Below are 24138 nucleotides of genomic sequence, written 5' to 3' on the forward strand. Positions count from 1 at the left end.
ACTCAAATCATCAGACCGACTCAGCATCACGTATAGAATCGTGCTTCGTGTTAACTATTTTTTTCATTGTCATTATCCCTATTGATAATGCGATATTTTAGCGTCTCCCTTGATTATCGAGAAGGTGTGAATTGATAGTTATTAGCTTATCAAAATTCGTACATTTATCCACAAAGAAAACCTGTAAGGATTGAGAAGGGTAACTTTTCTCATCATAGGATTGATCGAGAATATTGTTGTTACGTTTCTTGGTGTCTATGAATCCGAAAATGAGGGCGATCATAGATTATACAGTTAGCATTCACATGCTTGACACTTAGCCATCTCCTATCTATGTACAACAATATCCTAATGCTAGTAGTTTCGATCTCGATAGGGGCACTTGGGTGACAAAGCCACTCTGACTATGTCTGTTACAAAGATATAATTCAACAAAGTGTATGGTGTGGCACCGGGAAAGTGAATTACAAATGGACCATGTTCATAGCTTGGTTTCAACATGCTAGGCTCGCTTCCACGATCTCATGATCAACATTATAAATGCGTCAAAGATGTGTCAGTTCTCAAAATTTAAACCCACTTCATTTTAATACATCTATAAAACTCTTGCTAAAACAAACGATTTTGATCTCTGATTATTCAATCGACAAGAGAATGTAAAAACTTCGACACGGGGATATAAAAAGATCGACAAGAAACATTTAGATAGTAGCCGATGAGTAGCTAGAGATGTTTCATAGTCTAGGCATTCATAGTCGCCCCCTGGTACAAAAATTAACATCCGGAGGAATGTCTGAGAATGACAGTGCCTCACACACTGTTGACAGAGCGTGTCATGTAAAGCTATACAACAGAGTTCGATTTTCGCCAAAGGCACTCAACAGTAATTGTTATGACATCTGATATGAAGCTAAACTATATCTAATCAAATGAATATACATGTATTCTAACTTATATCCGAATTTGTCTAGTTTTGTTAATTAAAACAATTCCGATTGGCAATGACTTATTTTCTCAAGGATAGCTATTGCTTTGTTATCTATTTAGGACAAACCGAAATTCCTTTAGAATAAGATTAATTTTGAACGCTCGAAGGACATGTGAAATGACACAATAACAATACATCGTCTAAATTACTATATATCATTATCTTAATCCTACACAAATAATCGTACCGCTTAAGCTCAAAATTCTGCATTAAACTCTCATGCATAATATAAACAAATCGGTTAACTGGAGAGCTTTTACAGTCTAAATCAATACAATATGACTGAATGTTATGTTTCAGTGATGCACGTCTCCTGTTAGATAAACATTATCAGAAGAAAACGCGGAATAATGGAATCCTTATGCTCTGGACGAAGGCTGTCTGCTTTCACGGATAAACAGTTGAACAACCGCTGGAAAGCAGCATGACTCAACATTTGCATACCTGTTTTGTCACCCAAACTAACACTGCACGTGCATTTGCACATTCTGCATGTGTTTGAACCATTAAAGAAAAATGTTGCTGGAAATGTCTCATTTCGATTTTTTCCCTCGTTGTCTATTTTTAATGTATCTAGCATCATGAGATGTGAAAGACCAAGAAACATCTACATTGAGCTACCACTAGCTCATCTAGCCTTCCATCTTGTGATTTCAGCTTCAATCAAGACGACAAATTCTAAATGTTATAAACTCAAACCATTATAGATCGAATGTTTTACATTTTGGTGGATCTCGCTATCTCATATTGCATAGGAAAAATGGTCATAATAAGGATATGCCGGCTTTGTCGATTAGCACTATGTTTTAGACGATAATTTCGCTATCACAAGAGGACAAATACGGCTGTATAGCGATCTCACGAATAACACTCAGTATAATAAGCATATATATATGATTTTCGCATTTAGTAAAGGCTCTTCGTGACCTTTGTTAAAAGTACTGAAATAAATGCAAACAATAACAAGACAAAAGATAACAATGCTCTATAAACTTGATTACATTGTATTCAATATAGCTAAATGCGCATAATTTTTGTAATAAAACATATTTTTAAACAATATAGTTGTTAGCTTACAGGGACAGCATCATCGTTGATAGGTATGTAGTTTAACCAGTCAGTAGAACAATTTTACGTTAAGCAACAGTTAAACTTCAATTAAAACATGTTTTGGTGCAAGTAGTATTTTCTAGAACATTCTTTGTGATAAAGCTACTGAAGTATGTTGATTAGACATGACAATCCGTCAAACACTAATCATAGCGCGCCATGCAGTATTGGAAATAGAAAGTTTGACCAAAGTATAACTGCTGAACATAAAACGGAAATATGTCTAAAGGTTGACTAAAGAAACTGGAAAACCCAAGGAAAAAAAACATTACTCTGCTTGTCTGAGATGGTTATCCGATCCTGATGTTTGTGTACACAAATAAATAAGCCATAAAATAGCGAGGCATTATTTAAGAAAATCACGAGGAATGAGAGAAGACAGTATGAGTGGTTGTGTACACGAGAGTTGCTCTGTAGCTGGTTTGGAGCAGTTCACTACATGTTTGTATGTCAGGCTAAACTGCTCTACACAAGCTAAGGCGGACGGGTTCGGAGGCTGACCGGCCAACTCTGGTGGAAAGTCAGTACAGAATACTGGTACATGTGTCTAGACCTACGGATAGGTCCAGCTATTGTATATAGTGTTGTCTTGGATGAACATTGGTGTAAGGTAGGTAACAGATATATGGGTGTAACAGGTAGAGAAATTTGTCTTAGCATACCATATAATTATATCATTTTAGTGATATTTTCTTATCAAGAATAATCAAGCTAAAATGATACAAAATCAATGTAATTGTTTAGGGAATATAGCAAAACACACTCTGAAAGATGTATAAATACGTATCTACTCATCAAAGATAATATCTTAAATGTTTTATTATTATAGGGTAAATAATTGATCTAAAGAGGGGACTACTTCGTCGCCCAATATTTACTATTTACAGTAATTCGTATCCTATAAAGACGTAAGTTTGTAAGGATCTCGTGTTACCGGTAACATACAGTTGATAGTACTTCTGTGACCCACATTTATATTATAATATGAATAATTTTTAATTATCTTTATCCTTAATGATATGAATAATTAATGAATACATAAATACGCAGTAATGGCACTTCTAACAAATGTTTAAAAAGAAAACTTTTGTAATTAATGAAATTACGTTATTTGCATGAACTAACTGAAGCACTGAAAGGGAATTAACATTTTCATGTCACTGTCATACCATCGTTGGGAACGATATTAGAAACATGTCCTCAATAAACTTGAGATGTTATTGTACATTTAGATCTAGCTAAAATAGGTTCCTCCATAATAATTATCATCCCTTTAGACAGCCGTGTCAAGCTAATTCAGTTAAACTGACTAGTTCAACATGTACTCACCTTTACGAATTGCGATGGTCCCTTTGTTTATTGACACAATACTCTCTTATATCTGGGGATACTTGCACTAATAGGGTATTTACTCGTTAGCTCTGGTTTAAAACTTAGTTTCAATACTGCATAGCGGTTAAATTTTGCGAGCTGTTTATTTGCGCTACATTCGGGCTTTCATATAAATCTATGGATTTTAAACATCAGCGAAATATACCCCCAATTATCATATAAATTCACGAATTATATTTTACCCTCCATATTATATTTTACCCTCCATAACATGTTTCTGATAGGAAACCGCGAAATGTTAACCTCGCGAATTTAACGTGCTATGCAGTATATATCATCCATATGCCATAGGGCGTCGTGTAATTAACAATCTCCGTGGGTATTAGTCAAATTGTCATTAACGTCAATACTATGACTTTGATTATCATGATGTAATGTTGGTGTGCAGAAAATTTCTCTGTGGGCATCTTTCTCTTCTTCGGCTTTGTTAAGCCTAATTACGGATACTATTAACCACGGTAGCCGTAGTTACCAACTTTATTCTGTCTAAAACCAGACAGGGATGTAAGTACAAGGATTGATCTTTATTTTGACTATGTCTACGATAATATGAACTCATTTGGCAACTAACTTATTCATCTATGAAGCGCTCCATAGAATTTATGTGCTGCTTACTGCGTTCATACTACTGTAAACGAAGTCCAAATGAATATCAACCCATAAATACTTTCAAAAGAAGCATTAAATGTTGAGACTTAACTACAGTCACTGCTTAAATCATTGGTAGGTCTGTTAGCAGACGACAATAAAATACGTCCGCCATTTATCTTTGGCATTCGTCACGACTTGTAACTGTTTAGTATAACACGGCTAATTTGAACGTGCATTTCGCGTTGGCATCTGGAGAGTATTCAGAAATGTGCATTGATTTATCATCAACTGCATGAAGAATTCTGCCAGCGAAATCGACTACATATGTGGTCATCTTTCGGTGTCACGAAACTAGGCCGGGGTGGGTACGGAAGACAGGAATACAATGCGTCGGAGAGAAACAGCTGATCGGCATTAGCTACTCACGTGCTTACCGCAAATCTCTAACGAGTGTATACGTGCCACAAACCTTAAGAAAGCACAACAAAGCCTTTGTATGTATAGCTAGTCACAGTTGGACTTTGGGCAGTGTCTAACGGTGTAACCAAACATATCTCTGGCCCCATTGGATTCTGTAGGGGTTGAACACCAACAGGGATTTGGCATCGATAGGTAACTAATTACTGATACATACACAGCTATATACAATAATAATAGATAGATATGATGACCGGTGCATTCCAAGTCTATGCCAAACCTTCATGGTTAGGCCTTTATACATATATACAGTGTATTTTTGAAAGTCTATATTTTTTCTTAACACTTATAAATCGTTACTCTGTCTCTGTTTCGGCAAACTGGTGTACCGACGACTGTGTAAAAGCTTATTTTTCTGACAGAACCTTGAACAATGCATGTTTTACATATATACTAGCTTTCTGGTATGTGGTCTACACGTGTAAAACAGTTTTTTGGCCTGATCGCAGTCTACAGATCAAAGTGAGAAAAAAATCGTACTTAGCTTGAGAACACCGCCTATGTGGATTCTGTATGTTTATATAAAGTATATCTTATCTTATATGCACAGGGAGCGTTTTTGATGTCTAAATTCATGTCACTGGAATTCAATGTAGCAAACAATGAAAAAAACTATACAAGCGAACTAAACCCAATACTTACTGGTGTGAGATGCTGACGAACTTACGTAATGTAAATAGAAAATGCACACACCATTTTCTGCTATGCATTTCTGCATAATAAATTGCTTAGGATGTTCCTCAGAAAATCAGAAAACATAGTAAGATATTCGATCAGGAGCTTTGAGTAATAGAACTAATGAATACCGCCAAGAAATTAATACCTTGATCCACATTCGATTAAAAGAATATGAATTATCTCCAAATTTCATATTGGTACGTTGAGTACAGCCTAGTGAAAACGGGTATGATATATTGTATCATACCAAAATACAATGAATAAGCGCGTCCACATTTAACCAAGGTAAACAAAATGCTCAGTGTTGAGTTTATAAGTCGTTCGTTAAACTTTCCAATAGTCTTCATCAACATACATCAACTAAATCCCTTTAAAGATATAATTTTTACGCCATCATTGTATATTTCATCCTCGATATTCAAGGGGTTACTATAGCTATTGTAATTAACCATATGTCTTAACAAAACTGAAGGTGTGACAACAGATGAACCACTTTTCAGGTAGTTTGGTACTTTGATATACACCAAAATAATTGAATAACGACACGCTGTATGACGTTGGGATCGCTTTCTGTGTGATCTTCACAAGAAGTCTCTATAGGCCCGTGATTGATCAGTTCCCCCCTCCTGAAATTACTTTTAGGTTTACTATGACATAGTCCGTGAGTGGATATAACGATAGTGATAGTAATCCCTAGAGTATCGATAATGTGTAGATATACATTCCTCACGGAAATATTGTCGAATGATCAAGAAGAATTTTTAAGCGATTGGATTCATTTTGATCATATTGCATGTCACCGTCAAATCAGTTGTCTTCGTTTGCTGTATATTGTAACATTACTGATAGCGGTGTGAGACTGAAACACGCTAAACATGCGAAATAGCACATTTTTTTTACAAAGCATACGCGTCTTATAACAGCTATTTGTATCACCCATGCACTGATGTACGGAAGCTGATATATAACATCATCCGACTTGACGTCAGAGCTACAGCATTGCTGACTCCACGCGGTTTGCCTTGTGTAATCTCCAGTATTGTCCATCATACGTTGTCAGAAATATCAGCGTTGTTGAAATTATTAAATCAGCAGATATTTTGTTTACATATGACCGATCTTAAATTTGACAAAATGTTCATAAAAATCCCAAAATAGCATTTGTTCAAGATTAGCATGATGCTGTAATTCAAACACAACTTCATTAACTATAAACTTATCATTCTGCTTATTTTTCAGAACAAAAGACATTACTGAGTGACACCATGGAAACCACAGAAGGTGATAACCCCGGAAGAAGTCGACTTAAACCGGAAGCTGCTGTTGCGGCTGTGGGTGAAAACCTTACAAAAGGTGTAACATTTTGTGCTAAATGTCTCCTGAATCTAAAGAAGTTTCTAACGACAGTGTACTCCATCATCAAGTCTCTCATTGGACTAATCCTAATTCTTATAATATATACTCTCCTCGGCGCTGCCTTATTCCAAGCAGTGGAGAGACCATACGAACAAGAACAGATAAACAACTTAATTAACTATAAACATCAAGTGTTAAAAGATATTAAAGATAGCACATATCAATTAAATTCAGGAAAGATAAATCTGTCGGAATGGGAGAATCAAACACGTGATTTGTTAGATGAATACGAGTCAACTGCCAGAAGCAGTGCTTACGGGTCCTTATCTGAAGAAAAGTGGAGCTTCTATGGGGCATTGTTCTTCTGTGGAACAGTTTATACCACAATTGGTGAGTATAGATATAGGTTAATAATTACTGTTTGCACTGACATGGACTCAATAATCATGTTTTCTAGTATTACCATTATCAATGTATTATGATAGTACAACACATGCGGTGATACTGTTGATACGGGAAACGTGGGATCATGACCCAAATTTTGGTGGGAACATATGAATGACTCGATTACACTCAGCAGTGTACAATAATGTAACATTTCTTTTCAAGATACCAAAACGACGTTGGTAACGTACGATTTATGGTTGATTTGTCCCACATTATGGTGATTGCAACGTCATATTTTGACGTGATTTTGATGTTCGACATAATCGCCAGAAGGTGGGACTAATCGACGGCAAATCGTACTTTGCCACGTTTTTTTTTTTTTTTAAACCACCTTATTCCTAGGACGTTCGAAGGATCGCAACTTGAGGAATACGTTATTCTGATAAAGTTTAACCTGATAAGAAAGTATATCATAGAAGGACATGCTTTTAAATGCTGTTTAACAAAACGTCAATTTTATCATGGCAGTAGCAGGAGTAAATCGTCTATCGACAGTCACAAATTATAGAGCTAAGTAAAACTGCTTGTAACGCGCATTTTCATTGGCTTTAACTATTTACGTTACCATACCACGAGGAAAAACAAATAACGTCGCTGCTGATTAGTTCCTAACATGGCGTGATTTGTTCATAGCAAAAATATTTCTTAATAATTAGAAATTTCGTGAAAATGTGTATAGAATACTAAATTATTACGGACCTTCGCATTTTATTTTAAGCGTACCGCTTTTTGTGTTATTACTACATTGCATAACATAAATATATTCATATAAATCGTTCAATGAAAAACCCAATGGATTGCAATGTAAGGTATCTTACAAATGTCAGCAATTCAAATATCAACAAGATTGTTTTGATGCAATACTGATATAACACAGTTACATAAGCCAGAGTTATGTTATAAGACTCCAGCTTATCTGACTGGTTAAATTGTATCACTACCTATCTGATACTATAGTTCCCTCTAGTGGTGTAACAAGCTACTGCGTCTAGATAATGATATTTCAGATACTGTATCAGTATAAGTAATATGACAATCACCAGTGGAATGGTTTTGTAATTTAACATTGGCGGCATGTAATGACAATACAGAACCCACACCACGCTACTGTTACACGTACGGTTTGTGCCATTATTGCTTTTCATGTTTTTAGTCACGGAAACTTTCTCCAATTACGCTTTGGAATTTTATGCAAATTGAGTACTTTTATGATTCCTAATCAACCACTGAGGAATATTTTATTACGTAGCCAATTGTTGTGCACAAGTACATGTACGTAGCCAATTGTTGTGCACAAGTACATGTACGTAGCCAATTGTTGTGCATGGGTCGTTGATATGGTTCATCAGCCAAACAACGTCTTTATACTGAGATGTTCTCAGTGTAGGGCGTAAGAACTCTATATATATATATATAGGCTAGAAGACTTTATATCTTACTTTGTTTTTCTTTGCACATTTTCTTTATCTTTTGTGTGTGACCTTGACACGTCCCACGTTTCGCCTTGTGTTGATTTTGTGCCTGTGTAAAACGCTACAGGTTTTATTTACAGTCTATGAAAATGGAAGATCAAGCATTGTGTGCTTTCATTTTATAGAATGAATGAATTGTCGATACGTCCACATCATGACGTTATGTTCATATACACCAACTATTATTTCGTAATTTAACAAAATATTTGGCAATAATTGTTACATCATGTGAGTATCAAAAACTATAATGTGAAATATATATTTTCAATAGATTGTAATGAAATTAATATTCTTTCGTTAAATACAATATTTACCAAATCTAAACGCATTTACTCTGCAAATTCGTGTTTCTAAAAAGTTAACATATACCGTTGGCCTGCGTTTTTCTTTTATAATTTTAAATACTAAACTCTATGTGTTTTTTACCATCACAACTACTAGTATGTGACAGTTGTTAGCCGACATCAGTCCGGATCCTTGTAGCCATCATTATGCAGTCTAGTTCTTCTACACTCATTGGCCTTCTTCTTTGTCGTTTCACTATAATGAGTGTAATCAAGTGCTTCAGAAGATTGAGCGTCCCCATCTTTGTCGAGGATAAAGCAGCACGAGTTTAAGTCACAGTTTCAAAAGAAAATCTTGCAGCTATATCGAGATCACAATGCTTATTAAGTAATGCAGTAAAGGGTTCTCGTATCACAAACAGAAAGAAACCAGACAGGATCAGAAAGCTTTAGGAGTTATATTCTAGACTATGTGGGTCCTTTGGTAGGTGAATAGGGGGATATCTATAGATATAGCATTGGTGTTGTCGCTCCGTCTAAGGGTTTGTTTGGTACAGATAAATTATATTATATCATTAATTGATAATAAAAGATTGATCATACTCTTAGAACGAATTGTCGTTTTTAGCTATGTCATAACAACATTGATGACAACTGAATATATCCAGGATAATTTGAATATATCTTGAATTTCTGTGTTGAATTTATTATTCCAAAAACTATGTTATTCTTAAATGAATAAATTAAAAAAAAATTTATTCCCCGCCACGCTGCTAGCAATAATCTTACAGCTCAACATTCTTTTAGCTTTACTTGAAGCTGAAGCAGTAGACTTGGTAGTCTGACGCATCACATGCATATAATAAATCTCTGATAACACATCTAAGCGATGATAAACTTTTATCTGACTGTTCATCTGCAACCTAAATCACTTTTATAACTAGATAGGGCAGTGACAAAGCGCTTGGTCTTCTTAACATTCTTCATTTGCCAACACGAACGCGCCGTGTTTACTAGACTGGCTATGTTTGTGAATAGAACGGGACCGGATGCTCTTAAACTTGTTTAAATTATCAACGTATTTCTTAATATTAACCGCGAAGACATAGAATAAATATTTGAAGGGGACTTCTTCCGTTCCGTTATTTATCACATGACCTTCGATAGAGCGAAATAAGATTAAGTTTTGGTTACTAAGCATGTTCACGTGACATACTCGCACAGCACAGGTGCTGATTTCCACGGGTAACACAATGGTATTGGAACTGATATTGTCCTATAAACAACAGTCCTGGTAAATATTAGTTTTTTCTTTCAATAATCCATTCCATCCTCAATTCCCTTGGTAGTTTCCGACGGCTTAATTATGCGTCGTATATCACTCGTGATATGGTCCCAGTTTCATAATTACTGTTCCTTACATAAACAATACAAGTTGAAGAAAACTCTCAGATGGGTCTGTAGACAATTTAAAGTTTTGGAACTTGACATTTAGTAACTGTGACCCAAACTATCTCTGACTTGAGGCAAAATGTATATACCGCAGCCTCCCAAAATTTTCCATACACAACGTATGTACTAAACCTAGACAGTCCATAACTGATCTTCTCTTTGACGTAAGTCAAACATGACAAAATCAATTTATTGTTTTGTCTAAGCAATAAACTTTATTTATTATACATCGATTGCAAAACAAGTTATATAACTAAACAAATTACTTTCGATGACACGGATGAACGCGCGCGAGGGGTCTTTAAGTGAAAGGAAACTGGAGTGCCCGAAGAAAACGCGATGATCGGTCAGGTGACCTCTGACATTTTCTCGTCTGTGCGGAGATCGACTCCGGCAGCCAAGGTAAAAGGCGATTGGTTTGGTTTGTCGAATCAGTTTCTTCCGCATCAAGTTAGTGTGAGATACAGAAAGCCAGTCTAGGCAGATGTTCTGCAAAATAACATCCGGATTGTAGCACTACTTTTTATATGTAAACGTGTACTTAACAGACCGAGAACCTACCACCAGCGCCTGAATTATTGACGAATGAATTACGCGTCCATGCATAAAGATTAGCTAAAATGTCACAGTGTCTGAACACTGTAATAAAAGTACATCGATCTGTAATATGTAAAATCAAATTTCATTAATCTCCAAGGTAATTAGTTACTCGGATAGAATCTCGTGTGCTGTGTAACAATTTATCAGTAATAAAGATAAAACAAGAGGAAATATGTGACCCAAATGTGACAATGGATTTCTTTTCTGTGCTAAGCAAATGCAAATGCTGGCTTATTCCCGACTTTGACGGTAGGCACTCGATTGATTGTATGTGGCAGGTGACAAAAAGAAATAATTTATATTGTAGAAGTTGTAATAACATTGTTTTATCCACAAGTTCAGGTGTCAACACGTCTACACATAAAATCTTATTCATTCTTATCTCGTAATTATTTTCAGTATTGTTTTTTCAATAATGTTTCGTTTCTAAAAATAATTTTCCGTACCTTACAGAACCCGTACTTTCAGATGATATTTCTTTGCATAGCAATATTTTCTCTGTTCCTTGTTACAATAGGAATATAAAGGTTTAAGATCCCGGTTAAACTAGTGTTTCTTTGTATACTTATATATCACTTCGTACATGTAGGTGTAGTTGAACATATTGGGCCTAACCATAGATATTAATGTCGACTCGTAAACTGTTGTGTTGTTTATAAATTGGCAAAATATGCCCCCCAAAAATGAAAATTTCAGTTTTTGCATGTCGACAAGGTTCAGTATATATTTCTGTCACCAAATAACCATACCATTGTGTATACTAGTGTTTATAGCATGTAGTAGGAGCACTGATGAGATCAAATTTGACTTTACAAAGGCATGCATGGACGGATGCATGGCCACGTTATACCAACTGTGTTATGTTCAACTACACCTACGAAGTGATATACAGGCATACAAAAATTACTAGTTTAAACGGGGTCTTAAAGTAAGATAACCTCATGTACCCTTTATCATCAAAACTTTTCTGAAGAAAAAAAAAATTCAGAATTTGGATGCCTTGTTGCGACCACAGATAAGATATATAAAGCTTGTGTTTTGATATGCATTAAAAGAATCAAGTAACGGCACACTGTATAGCTTTGATGTTGGACGTTGCTCTTTGTAATCTTAAAAGGAAGTCTCTGTAAATGGCCTGTGACTGCTAAGATTTTCTTATTAAATGAAATGCCTTTAGTTCCACTCTGAAATAATACAGGTGGATAGATATTAACAATAATAGTAACCTCTGGAATATCGAGGATGCAAATACATATGCTCAACAGGCATTATTTGAAAGCCTTAAATAGACCAATCTGATAGCATTGATAATGAACCAAGATACGACACGATGGTTATGTTATGTTCAATATTTTATCGGTAGTAAATTTAAGTTTTCCTTTGTATAAAAAAGTGCATCCTGTGTGGACTTCGCATTATTCCGATTTGATGGAAGATCGATATCGTCGGCCTACACCATCAAATGAAGGGGGAGCTTACCCTTCCTGCCCATAATTACCAGAACATATTATCAGTGATGAAAGTAGAAAAACATGTAATCTAGTCGCCATGAGTCAAACTATTAACATTAAGCATGTCCTTATTTTTTCGGCGGTCAAATCTAGATTACTATAATATTGTTTGTAATAATAAAGTGCACTCGGTATTGTTGTTTCAGGTTTATGAAATAATTCATAATGTATACTACACTATCTTTTTGAACATCTATGATCGCGTGAGAGATTACTAATGAGTCACAGTGCATGTTGCCATGGAAACGTGAGAAAACCGTTAATGTGTTAAAGATAGAACGAACTTATCTGAAGTAAATTCCCGTAACGACATTACGATAAAACCATTAATCACACCATTATACGAGGGACGTATGGTCTATGTAAATTGACACAATGCTTTTGAATGACTCTGGTAAATGATACAGTTTCACCAATGCATTAAAATGTTCGTTATATACAGGTTTTGTACATTCCATCTTGTAAACTAATTACGGAAATCTATTTTTTTTTTAAATAATTTCTCTGTAAAATCGGTGAAAGCCAAAAGTACTCAATCAATACGAGATGTTGAATGACGTCATGGTTCATCTGGAACATATTTCGTGATGTAATCTTACATTTGCAAACCATTTTGAAATTTAAATGTTTTGGGTTTTTTTTTACCGAAAGAGTTCGATTGCCATGGTATATCTATGGGCCGTTTTTCATGCACATGCGTTCAGAACACACAGTGAATTTTACTGATGGAACACTCTGCGTTCAGAACACACAGTAAAGTTTACTGATGGAACACTCTGCGTTCAGAACACACAGTAAACTTAACTGATGGAACACTCTGCGTTCAGAACACACAGTAAACTTTACTGATGGAACACTCTGCGTTCAGAACACACAGTAAACTTTACTGATGGAACACTCTGCGTTCAGAACACACAGTAAACTTTACTGATGGAACACTCTGCGTTCAGAACACACAGTAAACTTTACTAATGGAACACTCTGTGTTCAGAACACACAGTAAACTTTACTGATGGAACACATGCGTTCAGAACACACAGTAAACTTTACGACTGATGGAAATTTCTGCGTTCAGAACACACAGTAAACTTTACTGATGGAACACATGCGTTCAGAACACACAGTAAACTTTACTGATGGAACACATGCGTTCAGAACACACAATAAACTTTACTGATGGAACACTCTGCGTTCAGAACACACTGTAAACTTTACTGATGAAACACTCTGCGTTCAGAACACACAGCAAACTTTACTGATGAAACACTCTGCGTTCAGAACACACAGCAAACTTTACTGATGGAACATCAAACCCAGGGAATAATGTTTAGTTTCACTGATGCATAATATAAGGTGTTATTTTAGTTATGTTGATGTGTCTAGAGTTATACCATAAAATATTCTATGCCAGAACCTACCTATTAGAAAGAAAAAGGACTGACGTCATTGTTTTTTTCATTTTTTTTTTTTTTTTTTTTTTTAATTACACGCCAGTTTGTTTGTTTTTGTTTTTTTTTTCAATTAAAACCAGACTAGTTCTTTCTCAAAGTCAATGTAAAGCTTTGCATGCACTTATATTGCGCAAGCTACCGTTGAGTGTTTACTCGCATGGAATTTCAGTTATGAATCGATACAGACGGAATCCTTATGATCGCTCATGTGGTATATCAATAATAGAAAACAGCAAATGAAAGTATTTTGCCTAATATTCCTTTAAGGTGTACCGGGAACGGTGTGATAAAATAAACTTGAAAATGCGTTTTTGGATAAACTTAAGATTTGACAAAATTATAGTTTCAAAGTGATTACGGTATTAAATGGATTGCGATTTTCGCTAACACACAAACATGAATCTCTCGACCGTTTAGCTCCGTGACCCCAGACATGTGACGTCACAAGGACAACGAGGTATACCTTTCTGACAAAAACCCACTAAAACAATAGTTTAATGCATAGCATATTCCTATAAATTGAATAATTAGTAGGCATAAGCCCTCTCATTCAATGACATTGTCGTGGTACGGTGTTATTTCCAAATTTATTTTGAGAATATTTGAATCCGACCTCAATTATGTAATGCTTACCATTCAGGAACATTTAGTATGAAATATTTTTCGTCAAAATTCAGGCAATGTATCACTGATGAAGTAAAAACTAAAAATTATAACTGAATACATTCAATCCAAGTACAATACAGCTAAAATTCGACTTGGTCACAGACGTTGCAGATGTCTAATGCTTGTTTACGTCATTTGATATGGAAAAGAACCAAAAATTAACAAAGCTTAATTGGCTTAGATATTAGTTAATTGTTTAATTGATTATCACACCTATCCTATTGATAATCAAATTTCATGCACTATATAATTGATAAACTGCCTAAGATTTTTACTTCTTTTTTGTTTACAAAATATAAAGGTTTAATCTCTCATCATAGCATTATAGTATCTAGTATTGTCATATGATCAATAACGTCACTGATATGAAATTACAATTACATAAATGAGTATAAATAAAAATACAATGTTCAGGATAAAGATTAGCAGCCGACACGTCAGTAACGTAATCGATGTACTCTAAGCAGTCACAAAATTCTTCCTCAAAATCCCATATTGATAGATTGTTGTGTAGAGAATAGGATTTTAGCACAAATTCATATCCGATATTGATGGATTGTTGTATAAAGAACATGATTTTAGCACAAAGTCATATCCGATATTGATAGATTGTTTTGTAGAGAATAGGATTTTAGCACAATCATAGCACAAATTATAGCCGATATTGATGTCTGTTGAGATAGGATTTAGCACAAATTCATAGCTGTATTGATAGATGCTGTAAGATAGATTTTAGCACAAATTCATAGCGATATTGATAGATGCTGTATAGAGAATAGGATTTTTGCACAAATTCATAGCCGATATTGATAGATTGCTGTGAAGAGAATAGGATTTTAGCACAAATTCATAGCCGATATTGATAGATTGCTGTGAAGAGAATAGGATTTTAGCACAAATTCATAGCCGATATTGATAGATTGCTGTGAAGAGAATAGGATTTTAGCACAAATTCATAGCCGATATTGATAGATTGTTTTGTAGAGAATAGGATTTTAGCACAAATTCATAGCCGATATTGATAGATTGCTGTGAAGAGAATAGGATTTTAGCACAAATTCATAGCCGATATTGATAGATTGCTGTGAAGAGAATAGGATTTTAGCACAAATTCATAGCCGATATTGATAGATTGCTGTGAAGAGAATAGGATTTTAGCACAAATTCATAGCTGATATTGATAGATTGCTGTGAAGAGAATAGGATTTTAGCACAAATTCATAGCCGATATTGATAGATTGCTGTGAAGAGAATAGGATTTTAGCACAAATTCATAGCGATATTGATAGATTGCTGTGAAGAGAATAGGTTTTAGCACAAATTCATAGCGATATTGATAGATTGCTGTGAAGAGAATAGGATTTTAGCACAAATTCATAGCCGATATTGATAGATTGCTGTGAAGAGAATAGGATTTTAGCACAAATTCACAGCTGATATTGATAGATTGCTGTGAAGAGAATAGGATTTTAGCACAAATTCATAGCCGATATTGATAGATTGCTGTGAAGAGAATAGGATTTTAGCACAAATTCATAGCCGATATTGATAGATTGCTGTGAAGAGAATAGGATTTTAGCACAAATTCATAGCCGATATTGATAGATTGCTGTGAAGAGAATAGGATTTTAGCACAAATTCATAGCCGATATTGATAGATTGCTGTGAAGAGAATAGGATTTTAGCACAAATTCATAGCCGATATTGATAGAATTGCTGTGAAGAGAATAGGATTTTAGCCAAATTCTAGCGATATGATAGATTGCGTGAGGAAGATAGATATTGCTGTGAAGAGAATAGGATTTAGCACAAATTCATAGCGATATTGATAGATTGCTGTGAAGAGAATAGGATTTTAGCCAAATTCATAGCCGATATTGATAGATTGCTGTGAAGAGAATAGGATTTAGCACAAATTCCAGCTGATATTGATAGATTGCTGTGAAGAGAATAGGATTTTAGCACAAATTCATAGCCGATATTGATAGATTGCTGTATAGAGAATATGATTTTCTGGACATTTATCTCTTAGACGATAACACATAAGGTTTCGTTTTACATTTTGCCGACGGAATCGAAACGAAATCTTATTTATTCATCTAGTTTAAAAAAATATTGTTTATATATATATTTCCGAATTAGCATTACATCATAACCCTAGAAATAGTTATGAATGCTTAGATTATTTTTAAGATATATTCTTGTTGTTACTGTTAACATGGTTAGTTATAATATTAGCGACAATTATATTTCGCCGTTTCCTTACCTAAATATTACGCGAGTAGTTATTCTCGTCATCCATTTACAATGTTTGACTTTTTAATCCGCCATAATTCCCGATTACATAATTAGTCGATTTCCGATCTCTAAATGACTTTATTTTCGCGACTGAGAGATAGATTAAAAATAGAAAAAAGTTATCAACAAACAATTAAAAGCCGTATCAGATATTTATATATTTACAAAAATTAATATCATTATTACAAATATGGTTTAGATTGGATAAGCAAAACTTGCGTGTAAGACTTTTACATGATCCTAGGGCCTGACTGTGGTTTGCTTGTATACGATTAGTTTTACACAAGCTTGTAAACGAGGCAAATCGAACTTATTGGAAGCTCATATACAGCACATATTGCATATATATACAGTGTATCACAGAGGTGCTGTGAAACTCTAGCCCTTTAATGAATTGACAGATCTTAGTAATTTATATGATTCTTGTGCATCATCTCATTGTTCTAATTGGCATTTCAATCTCTGTTAATGAGCAAAGAGCCAAAAAGAAGTGTACAATAACGATTGCATTATGTTCAGAAGTTATCTCTTTCACAACATAAAAACGAAATATACCTTTATTTTCACTTCATGAATCTGTTAGTATCTTAAGATGTTTACTTGTTTGAAAAAAATACTGAAACATGCTTGATCCTATTCTTCTATACATTACCAAAGTACTAATGATAAAACGGAATCAAAAACCTACTGCCTTTTTTATCTACAGCTGTTTTCCTTTTGTTTGTTTTGATCCCGTAGCTTTGCCATGAACTGATAACAGCTTATGTTAACACAGAGTTCAGTGTGCGTTAGTGCATCGTAATTTTCTATATAAAACCCTCCACATGGACAATCTATCCGACTCATTAGGACTCTTTACATCAACGCGGTACAGTACTACAGTATAATCAGGGTCATGTTCACGTTTGTACTGTTTTTTCTTGCTGGTTTTCTATGATTAACGCCCAAGAGCTTACGTTCAAGCCTATTAATTAACACTTTTCGATGCATACAGGTTTGGCATACATCCAAACCTTATCTGTGAGTCTAAGTAAAAATATCTTAAGAAAAATACTGTCTTATACAAATTGGTGGTGTACAGGGGTTCAATATCAGGTACCGGTGCTTTTTGCTGGTGAAACCTGGTTGTGGTACCGCCTGATTTGGGAAATAACATTAGATTGTATGCAAATAGTACAGAAAAGTACCCCCTGAAATTTCAAATTGTACCGCCTCTCCTGAAAGATAGTGAAACTCCTGGCCCGGCGGGGGCCGGTCGGCCGCCGTATTGTAAGACATTATAAGTAAAAAAAAAGTGGCAACGCTTCAGGGCATGGTCTACACCCTTACTCATGGCATCAATCATTTACACAAATATTCATGATGTATTTTACCATCATGGATTTGCATTCACTTCTTCTTATGACTTATCAAGACTTTTAAAAAAGTCATTATAGTGGTATGTATTGTGTTGTAAAACTTAAATATTTCCCTCATGTGATCAACATTTGACCCACAGCTAACAGGAATTATTATCATACGCATCCAACATCTGATTTAACGATCAGCTGTTGGATGTGTATGATAATAATTCCTGTTAGCTATCTGCTTATCTGAAATTTGAGCAAGTCTTTTTTTTCGTTTGGCAATAATTTTAAGGAGCAAGGTTCCATAACGAAACGTTTCCTAGTCAGAAATAGAAAGTTAACGTCTAAATCCGGCAACACAGATTCCCGCGTGTTTACACCGTAGATCACATCATTATACTGTGGTTTGGTTGAAGTCCGTTTGTGATGCGGATTCCGAGCCAAAACGTACAGATAGCTATCCTTTTTTTACAATAACTTAAAGAAGACCAGATAGACCTGTAATATATACATACTTGTAAATGACCAAACACCATTAGATAGTAACAACTGGTAATCTTACTTCCTTGAGTTACTTGCTTTAAGCTGATGTTGACTCGATGATGAGTATGACTCAATTATGTTCTGGACAATCTTTATATAGTGTTTGCATTCTCTAACTCGATATTCTAGTGGCGAGAGAAATGTATTATGAAGTTGAAGTGTTGAACAAACCAACAAAACCCCATATACACGGTCTTTGGTATAAACATTTTTGATTATATCTTGAAGTCATTTGAATTCAATATCGAATTTTACAATAACTTATTTGAATCTATGTGTAAATTCATTGCATGAAAAATAAGAATGTGATCTGGTTTATTTCAATATTATATATGACGAACTAACTATAATTATATTCGAAAACATTTCTATTTTTGTAATTTTATAAATACCAAGCGGCTGTCAAACGTACGTTCTGTGCTTAACATTATTACACAAGGGCATGATTAAACAGATGCAATGGTATAAATCAAACTTGAAGTGGTTGTTTGGGCTCAACGCAATTTTAATGGCGTTTTGCCATTGCACCTTCATACGTAATTTTGTTATTCGAACTCAATTATCTACGAGAATTCACGAATAAATTCTAGATTTTAGCTACAGCATTTGCGTTAATTATATAATTCTGTGAAACATTTCCTTAATAATTAAACACACTTGCATATTGATTAGCTAATTTTATCCAGTTTCTGACAAGATTTAAAGGTATCGTATAACCGGTTATTAAAGCGAAAAAGATATGATCACGATTTCGAGGAATATTGCTTTGATCGCCAAAATTTGCTCCATGAATTATTGAGAAATGGTTGACAGAATATATGTGCTGACAGCCAGATTTTTATTATCTTTTGTAGTATTGTAGTCAAAATCTTGAAAGTTTTGACCCGCGAAAAAAACCGGCTTGAAAAATATTTGATCTAGTTAAAAAAGTGTATCAGTCTCATTTTTTATCTGTTTCAGGGTACGGGAATATAGTTCCCATGACTGGCATCGGTAAAATATTCGCCATCATCTATGCTATAACAGGAATTCCTCTCGCTATGATCGTACTGGCAGAACTAGGTCGAAAGTTCACAATCGGTCTAAAACTTCTTCTTGTGGTAATCAAGCGGTTCTATCGACTTCGAGACTACAGGAAAATCATACAGCGCAGGTTCCGCCCGAAGGAAAGCTCCAAAGACGCTGAAGAAGGACACGTTCAGAACGGGCCGAAAGAAGAATCCGTCGTGGAGGGAAAGGCACCTGATGAACCGAAGAAGGTAGATACTGTCGTGAAAGTATCTTCTGGTGGGGGATCAACTGAAGTGGTTAATGGTGAAAATTCAGATCAAACCTCTACAGAGACTAATGGCAGAGAACAAGGCGAACAGGAAGGAAATGACGATAGCAATGGAGAGAGCAAGAAAAATGTGAGTGTTGTGTTCGGTGTTGAGATAGACGACGAGTTTAATTTACCGCCTGGGATTGCGTTGGCTATAATGGTGATATACTTACTCATTGGTTGTTTAATGTATCCAGCCTGGGAAGACTGGTCCTTTCTCGACTCCTTCTATTTTGTTTTCATATCCATGTCCACCATTGGTTTCGGTGACATTCTGCCGGCACATCCAAAATATTTCCTCATCAGTGGTGTGTACCTCTTTATAGGCTTGTCTCTCATCTCAATGTGTATCAATGTGGGTATCGAGTTTTTCACGATACAAATGAAGAGAGCTAAGAAGAGAATGAACAAGGCCAAAGATAAGATGGCGGAGATGAGCAAGGAGAAAATGTCGGAGGTTGGGAAGCATATGGACAAGGCTAAGGGCAAGATGTCGCAGGTTACCGATAAAATGGCGGAAGTCACAGACAAAATGGCTGAGGAAGTGAAGAAAAACGTTGAGAATGTGCAGCGGGAAATTCAAACGAAAACTGGAGTTAAATGCAGCACGCCAATTCCTTTTGCGTCGGAAGATGGTAAAAAGGGAAGTAAGGCTGGCACTCCTGTTCATTCTCCCACAAGCAAGGCTGGTACTCCTGTTCCTTCTCCCACAAGCAAGGCTGGTACTCCTGTTCCTTCTCCCACAAGCAAGGCTGGTACTCCTGTTCCATCTCCCACAAGCAAGGCTGGTACTCCTGTTCATTCTCCCACAAGCAAGGCTGGTACTCCTGTTCCTTCTCCCACAAGCAAGGCTGGTACTCCTATTCCTTCTCCAACGGAAGATGGTAAAAAGGGTAGCAAAGCGGGGACACCAGTTTCTTCTTCAAGAGAGTCAAAAAAGTATTAGTTAGTTACTATATGACCCCATATCTTTAACATTCCTTAACTCACCATTTTCTATAGGAAGAAATTACAACATTATTAAACTAGGTTCCTTATAACATTAATTGGCCTTCCTATGGGATATTTGTAGTTAAGGAACGTTTACGTAACCATGACAACCTTCATTAGAAGGAAAATGGTGTAAGGAACCACAGAACCGGTGACGTAGTATGCGTTGTGTTACATATTACGGTAAAATCAGTGACATCATTTGTGAATGAAATACATCACAATGTCAAGGTAGTACCTATGAAGTTCTACACATTTATAGTGATGACCTTCACCTAACTTGCTCAAGAAATTGCACTGAAGACATTAACAAAAGAAAATTTACTTTGTTACCGAATTCGATTTTGTATCACTAAAGATGGAAATGAAAAATATTAGGTATTGTGAATTCGGCAGTTTTAAAGTTTTTGTTTTTATATATACTTGATGAAATAACGCAAATGTCATTTGTAGAGTGGCCAATGATCACACAATATGACCTTTAAAAATAAATACTATGGAGAACAATTTTCCTTGTCCTTGGGGTGGTATTTATACACAAGTTTTGCACTTAAGTCGACTAAACTCGACACCATGAAAAATTCGTGTTGTGTCTCTTTGCAATAAATCTCTTGTTCATTTTATAATCATTTTATAATACTATATACTGACGCATATCACCAGAGATACTCGACTGCGCACCCATCGTCCACATTATACTGACGACAGACAAACCACTCGTCCCACTTCCTTAATGCTGAGCGCTACGCAGGAAAGGAAACTACTACTTTTATAGACTGTGGTATTTCTCAATTAGGGGACAGAACCTAGAGCCTTCCTCACAAGGGCGAGCGCCCTCAACTCAATGTCAAAACTGAGGCGGTTCAAGCGACATGGTAAGAAAAACGAATCTTTTTACATTTATATCTTCATCTTTAGAAATTTATATTTTAAAAGCAAACCTTTCAGTGGTCAAGTTAAATTGTGTCGTACAATCCAAGATATTATTTTTAACAAAGCCTATGTGTATTTGTTTCAAGGTGATAATACTAACTAGGCATGCATTTCACGATAGGAGTTTTCATTTTCTGTAATTGATGAACTGTTTTCCTATGTGCCTTTTCGATGTAAATGACTTTCTATCTAACTCGTTATTCACGTTGTAACTTTTAATTAATTATTGTCGATTGTTGTTCGCGTTCATAACAGTCACTAGAGTTATACATTTTTAAATATAGCTAGAAACTTTCATATGACTTCGTCCTTAAACTGTTCATTGTTGCATGTATAATATGTTTTAGACATTTGTGTATAATAATGATATTTAATTATTATTATCTATCTGAAAATCATGACACAGGTGCGATTCCGGAAGAAATGTCATAACTTTCTCTGTTTAGTATCATTCGATATATTTAATTTTACATTTCATTATATTCACGTATACATGAATCAGTAAAAGTGTTGATTGTTTACCCTTTAACTTTTTTTTACATATTTCAATGTCTATGATATTTTTACATTAATTCCATTTCACTGCATATGCTGGGCTTTTTATCAGACTTCCCATACAATATGAAGTTGCATATTCTGTACGTTGTACTGTACGCTAGTGTAAAAAGGGGTATAACTCAAATCTTTTGCAGTTATGTACATTTATTCAAAATGCTCACATTCTTCATTGTAATTCGTTGATGACAAACGCCATTATCTTCCAACCAATGTAAATTGAATACTTTGAATTAATGCCTTACTAGATGAATGTTTAATGCACAGTTATCTATAATTGGATTTTTCAAGCAATTATGCATTCACCTAATATTTGAATTCCGTTCATTATATTCACGTACAGTATGTTGTAGAGTTCCGTCATATCTTTAACTTCACATTCCAGTCGATATTTAACACCCTGCATTTAAAATTCCTCCCAACACCAATTATAAGAATCACCAGTCCTTCTTCGGTGGTCGCATATCCAACGACAGAAGTGACGCATGATAACGTCTTACCTTTTCAATCTACATTGCGTGACGATAAAAAAAAATTTGCAGAAAAAAACTTAATATTGAAATTCAATATTCAGTATACTAATCGCTGTAATTTTCATTATCGACGCTGTATTCAATGCCATAGCATATTATAACTTCTATCAAGATAGTGTTCCGCTTTGGTGAACACTTGTTGGATGTATGAGGTATGAGGTCTTGGAGGTTAATTATACATAAACATGACAGTTTAATCTGTTTGTAAGACCCTACAGAGTAAACAAGTACCGCATACAATGCTCTATACAAAACAGCAATTTTCCTTTCACCGTTCAGTAAATCATTAAAGTTCGAACATGTGTTGTTTTCATTGTGTTATCCCGATTTGTATTATGTTACTATTAAAATTGTTATCATCATTTCTACGTGAAATATGTTTTCATTATTAAAACTTGAATTGTCTGTGACTTTTGTGTTCTTAATTGTCTATTGCATAATTCTTTTGATAAATTTCATGAAGTTACCATGTGTATCTGTTTATAGCTTAGTCATAATGTATAACGATATAGCATAATACCCAAACAATATCGTATGAGATTAGTACAGAAATAGTCTCCAATACTGAAATGTTTCTACAATCACCGTCAGCCATAAGATCAAACACAGTCATTATTTACCTATCTATCAATGGGTGATCATAGGTGGCCGCGATTGAACAAAGAAGCCTTTGATAATGAATTAACCAAAAGAATGCTATCAATGTCAGGTGGCCAACTTATTCTATGTAGAGTTTGTTATGTATCGACCACAAAACTAGTATTTTACGGTGTCGACAAAATGGCATACATACTTCTTATCCGTCACTTGATGTAAAAGAATAAGGAACACAGTTTGCATCAATTTGATTGCTCTTTCTTTTATTTTTTTACAGAAGAATTTTCAAAATAGTTTTTGTATTATTGGCTTCAAATTGTTCTTTTTATGTATATAGATAGCGAAAACAATACTATTTTGGTACCTTCAGCCTAATTATTCTTTCGTTTATTGGATGTTTTAAAAACGCTTACATTATTACTATCACAAATTCAAAATTGTAGAATTGTTTCCATAATTGGAACAATGGAATATGTAAATTAAATTAACACATGTATCGTTATAAGAGAGTCGAATTATGCGGAACTTGCCATCTGATCCATCGGAG

At 35.0% G+C, this 24138-nt stretch overlaps 1 protein-coding gene across 1 annotated transcript; it reads left to right on the top strand.

Annotated features, from left to right (window-relative positions):
* The first annotated feature begins 2473 nt into the window (after positions 1-2473).
* On the top strand, positions 2474-23399 carry LOC138335126 (potassium channel subfamily K member 18-like). The gene is made up of 3 exons (XM_069284058.1): positions 2474-2708; positions 6476-6982; positions 19623-23399. The coding sequence occupies exons 2-3, from the start codon at positions 6502-6504 to the stop codon at positions 20927-20929; spliced, it is 1788 nt and encodes a 595-aa protein (XP_069140159.1). The 5' UTR covers positions 2474-2708; positions 6476-6501; the 3' UTR covers positions 20930-23399.
* Positions 23400-24138: the final 739 nt, after the last annotated feature.

Source organism: Argopecten irradians, chromosome 11, assembly GCF_041381155.1.
Source record: "Argopecten irradians isolate NY chromosome 11, Ai_NY, whole genome shotgun sequence".
In the NCBI taxonomy this organism is placed as follows: domain Eukaryota; kingdom Metazoa; phylum Mollusca; class Bivalvia; order Pectinida; family Pectinidae; genus Argopecten; species Argopecten irradians.

Bases quoted from the DNA above. Each gene is read 5' to 3' on its own strand.
- LOC138335126 (XM_069284058.1), top strand. From the start codon at position 6,502: ATGGAAACCACAGAAGGTGATAACCCCGGAAGAAGTCGACTTAAACCG. The intron at 6,983-19,622 runs GTGAGTATAGAT...TATCTGTTTCAG, and splicing joins AACAGTTTATACCACAATTG to GGTACGGGAATATAGTTCCC.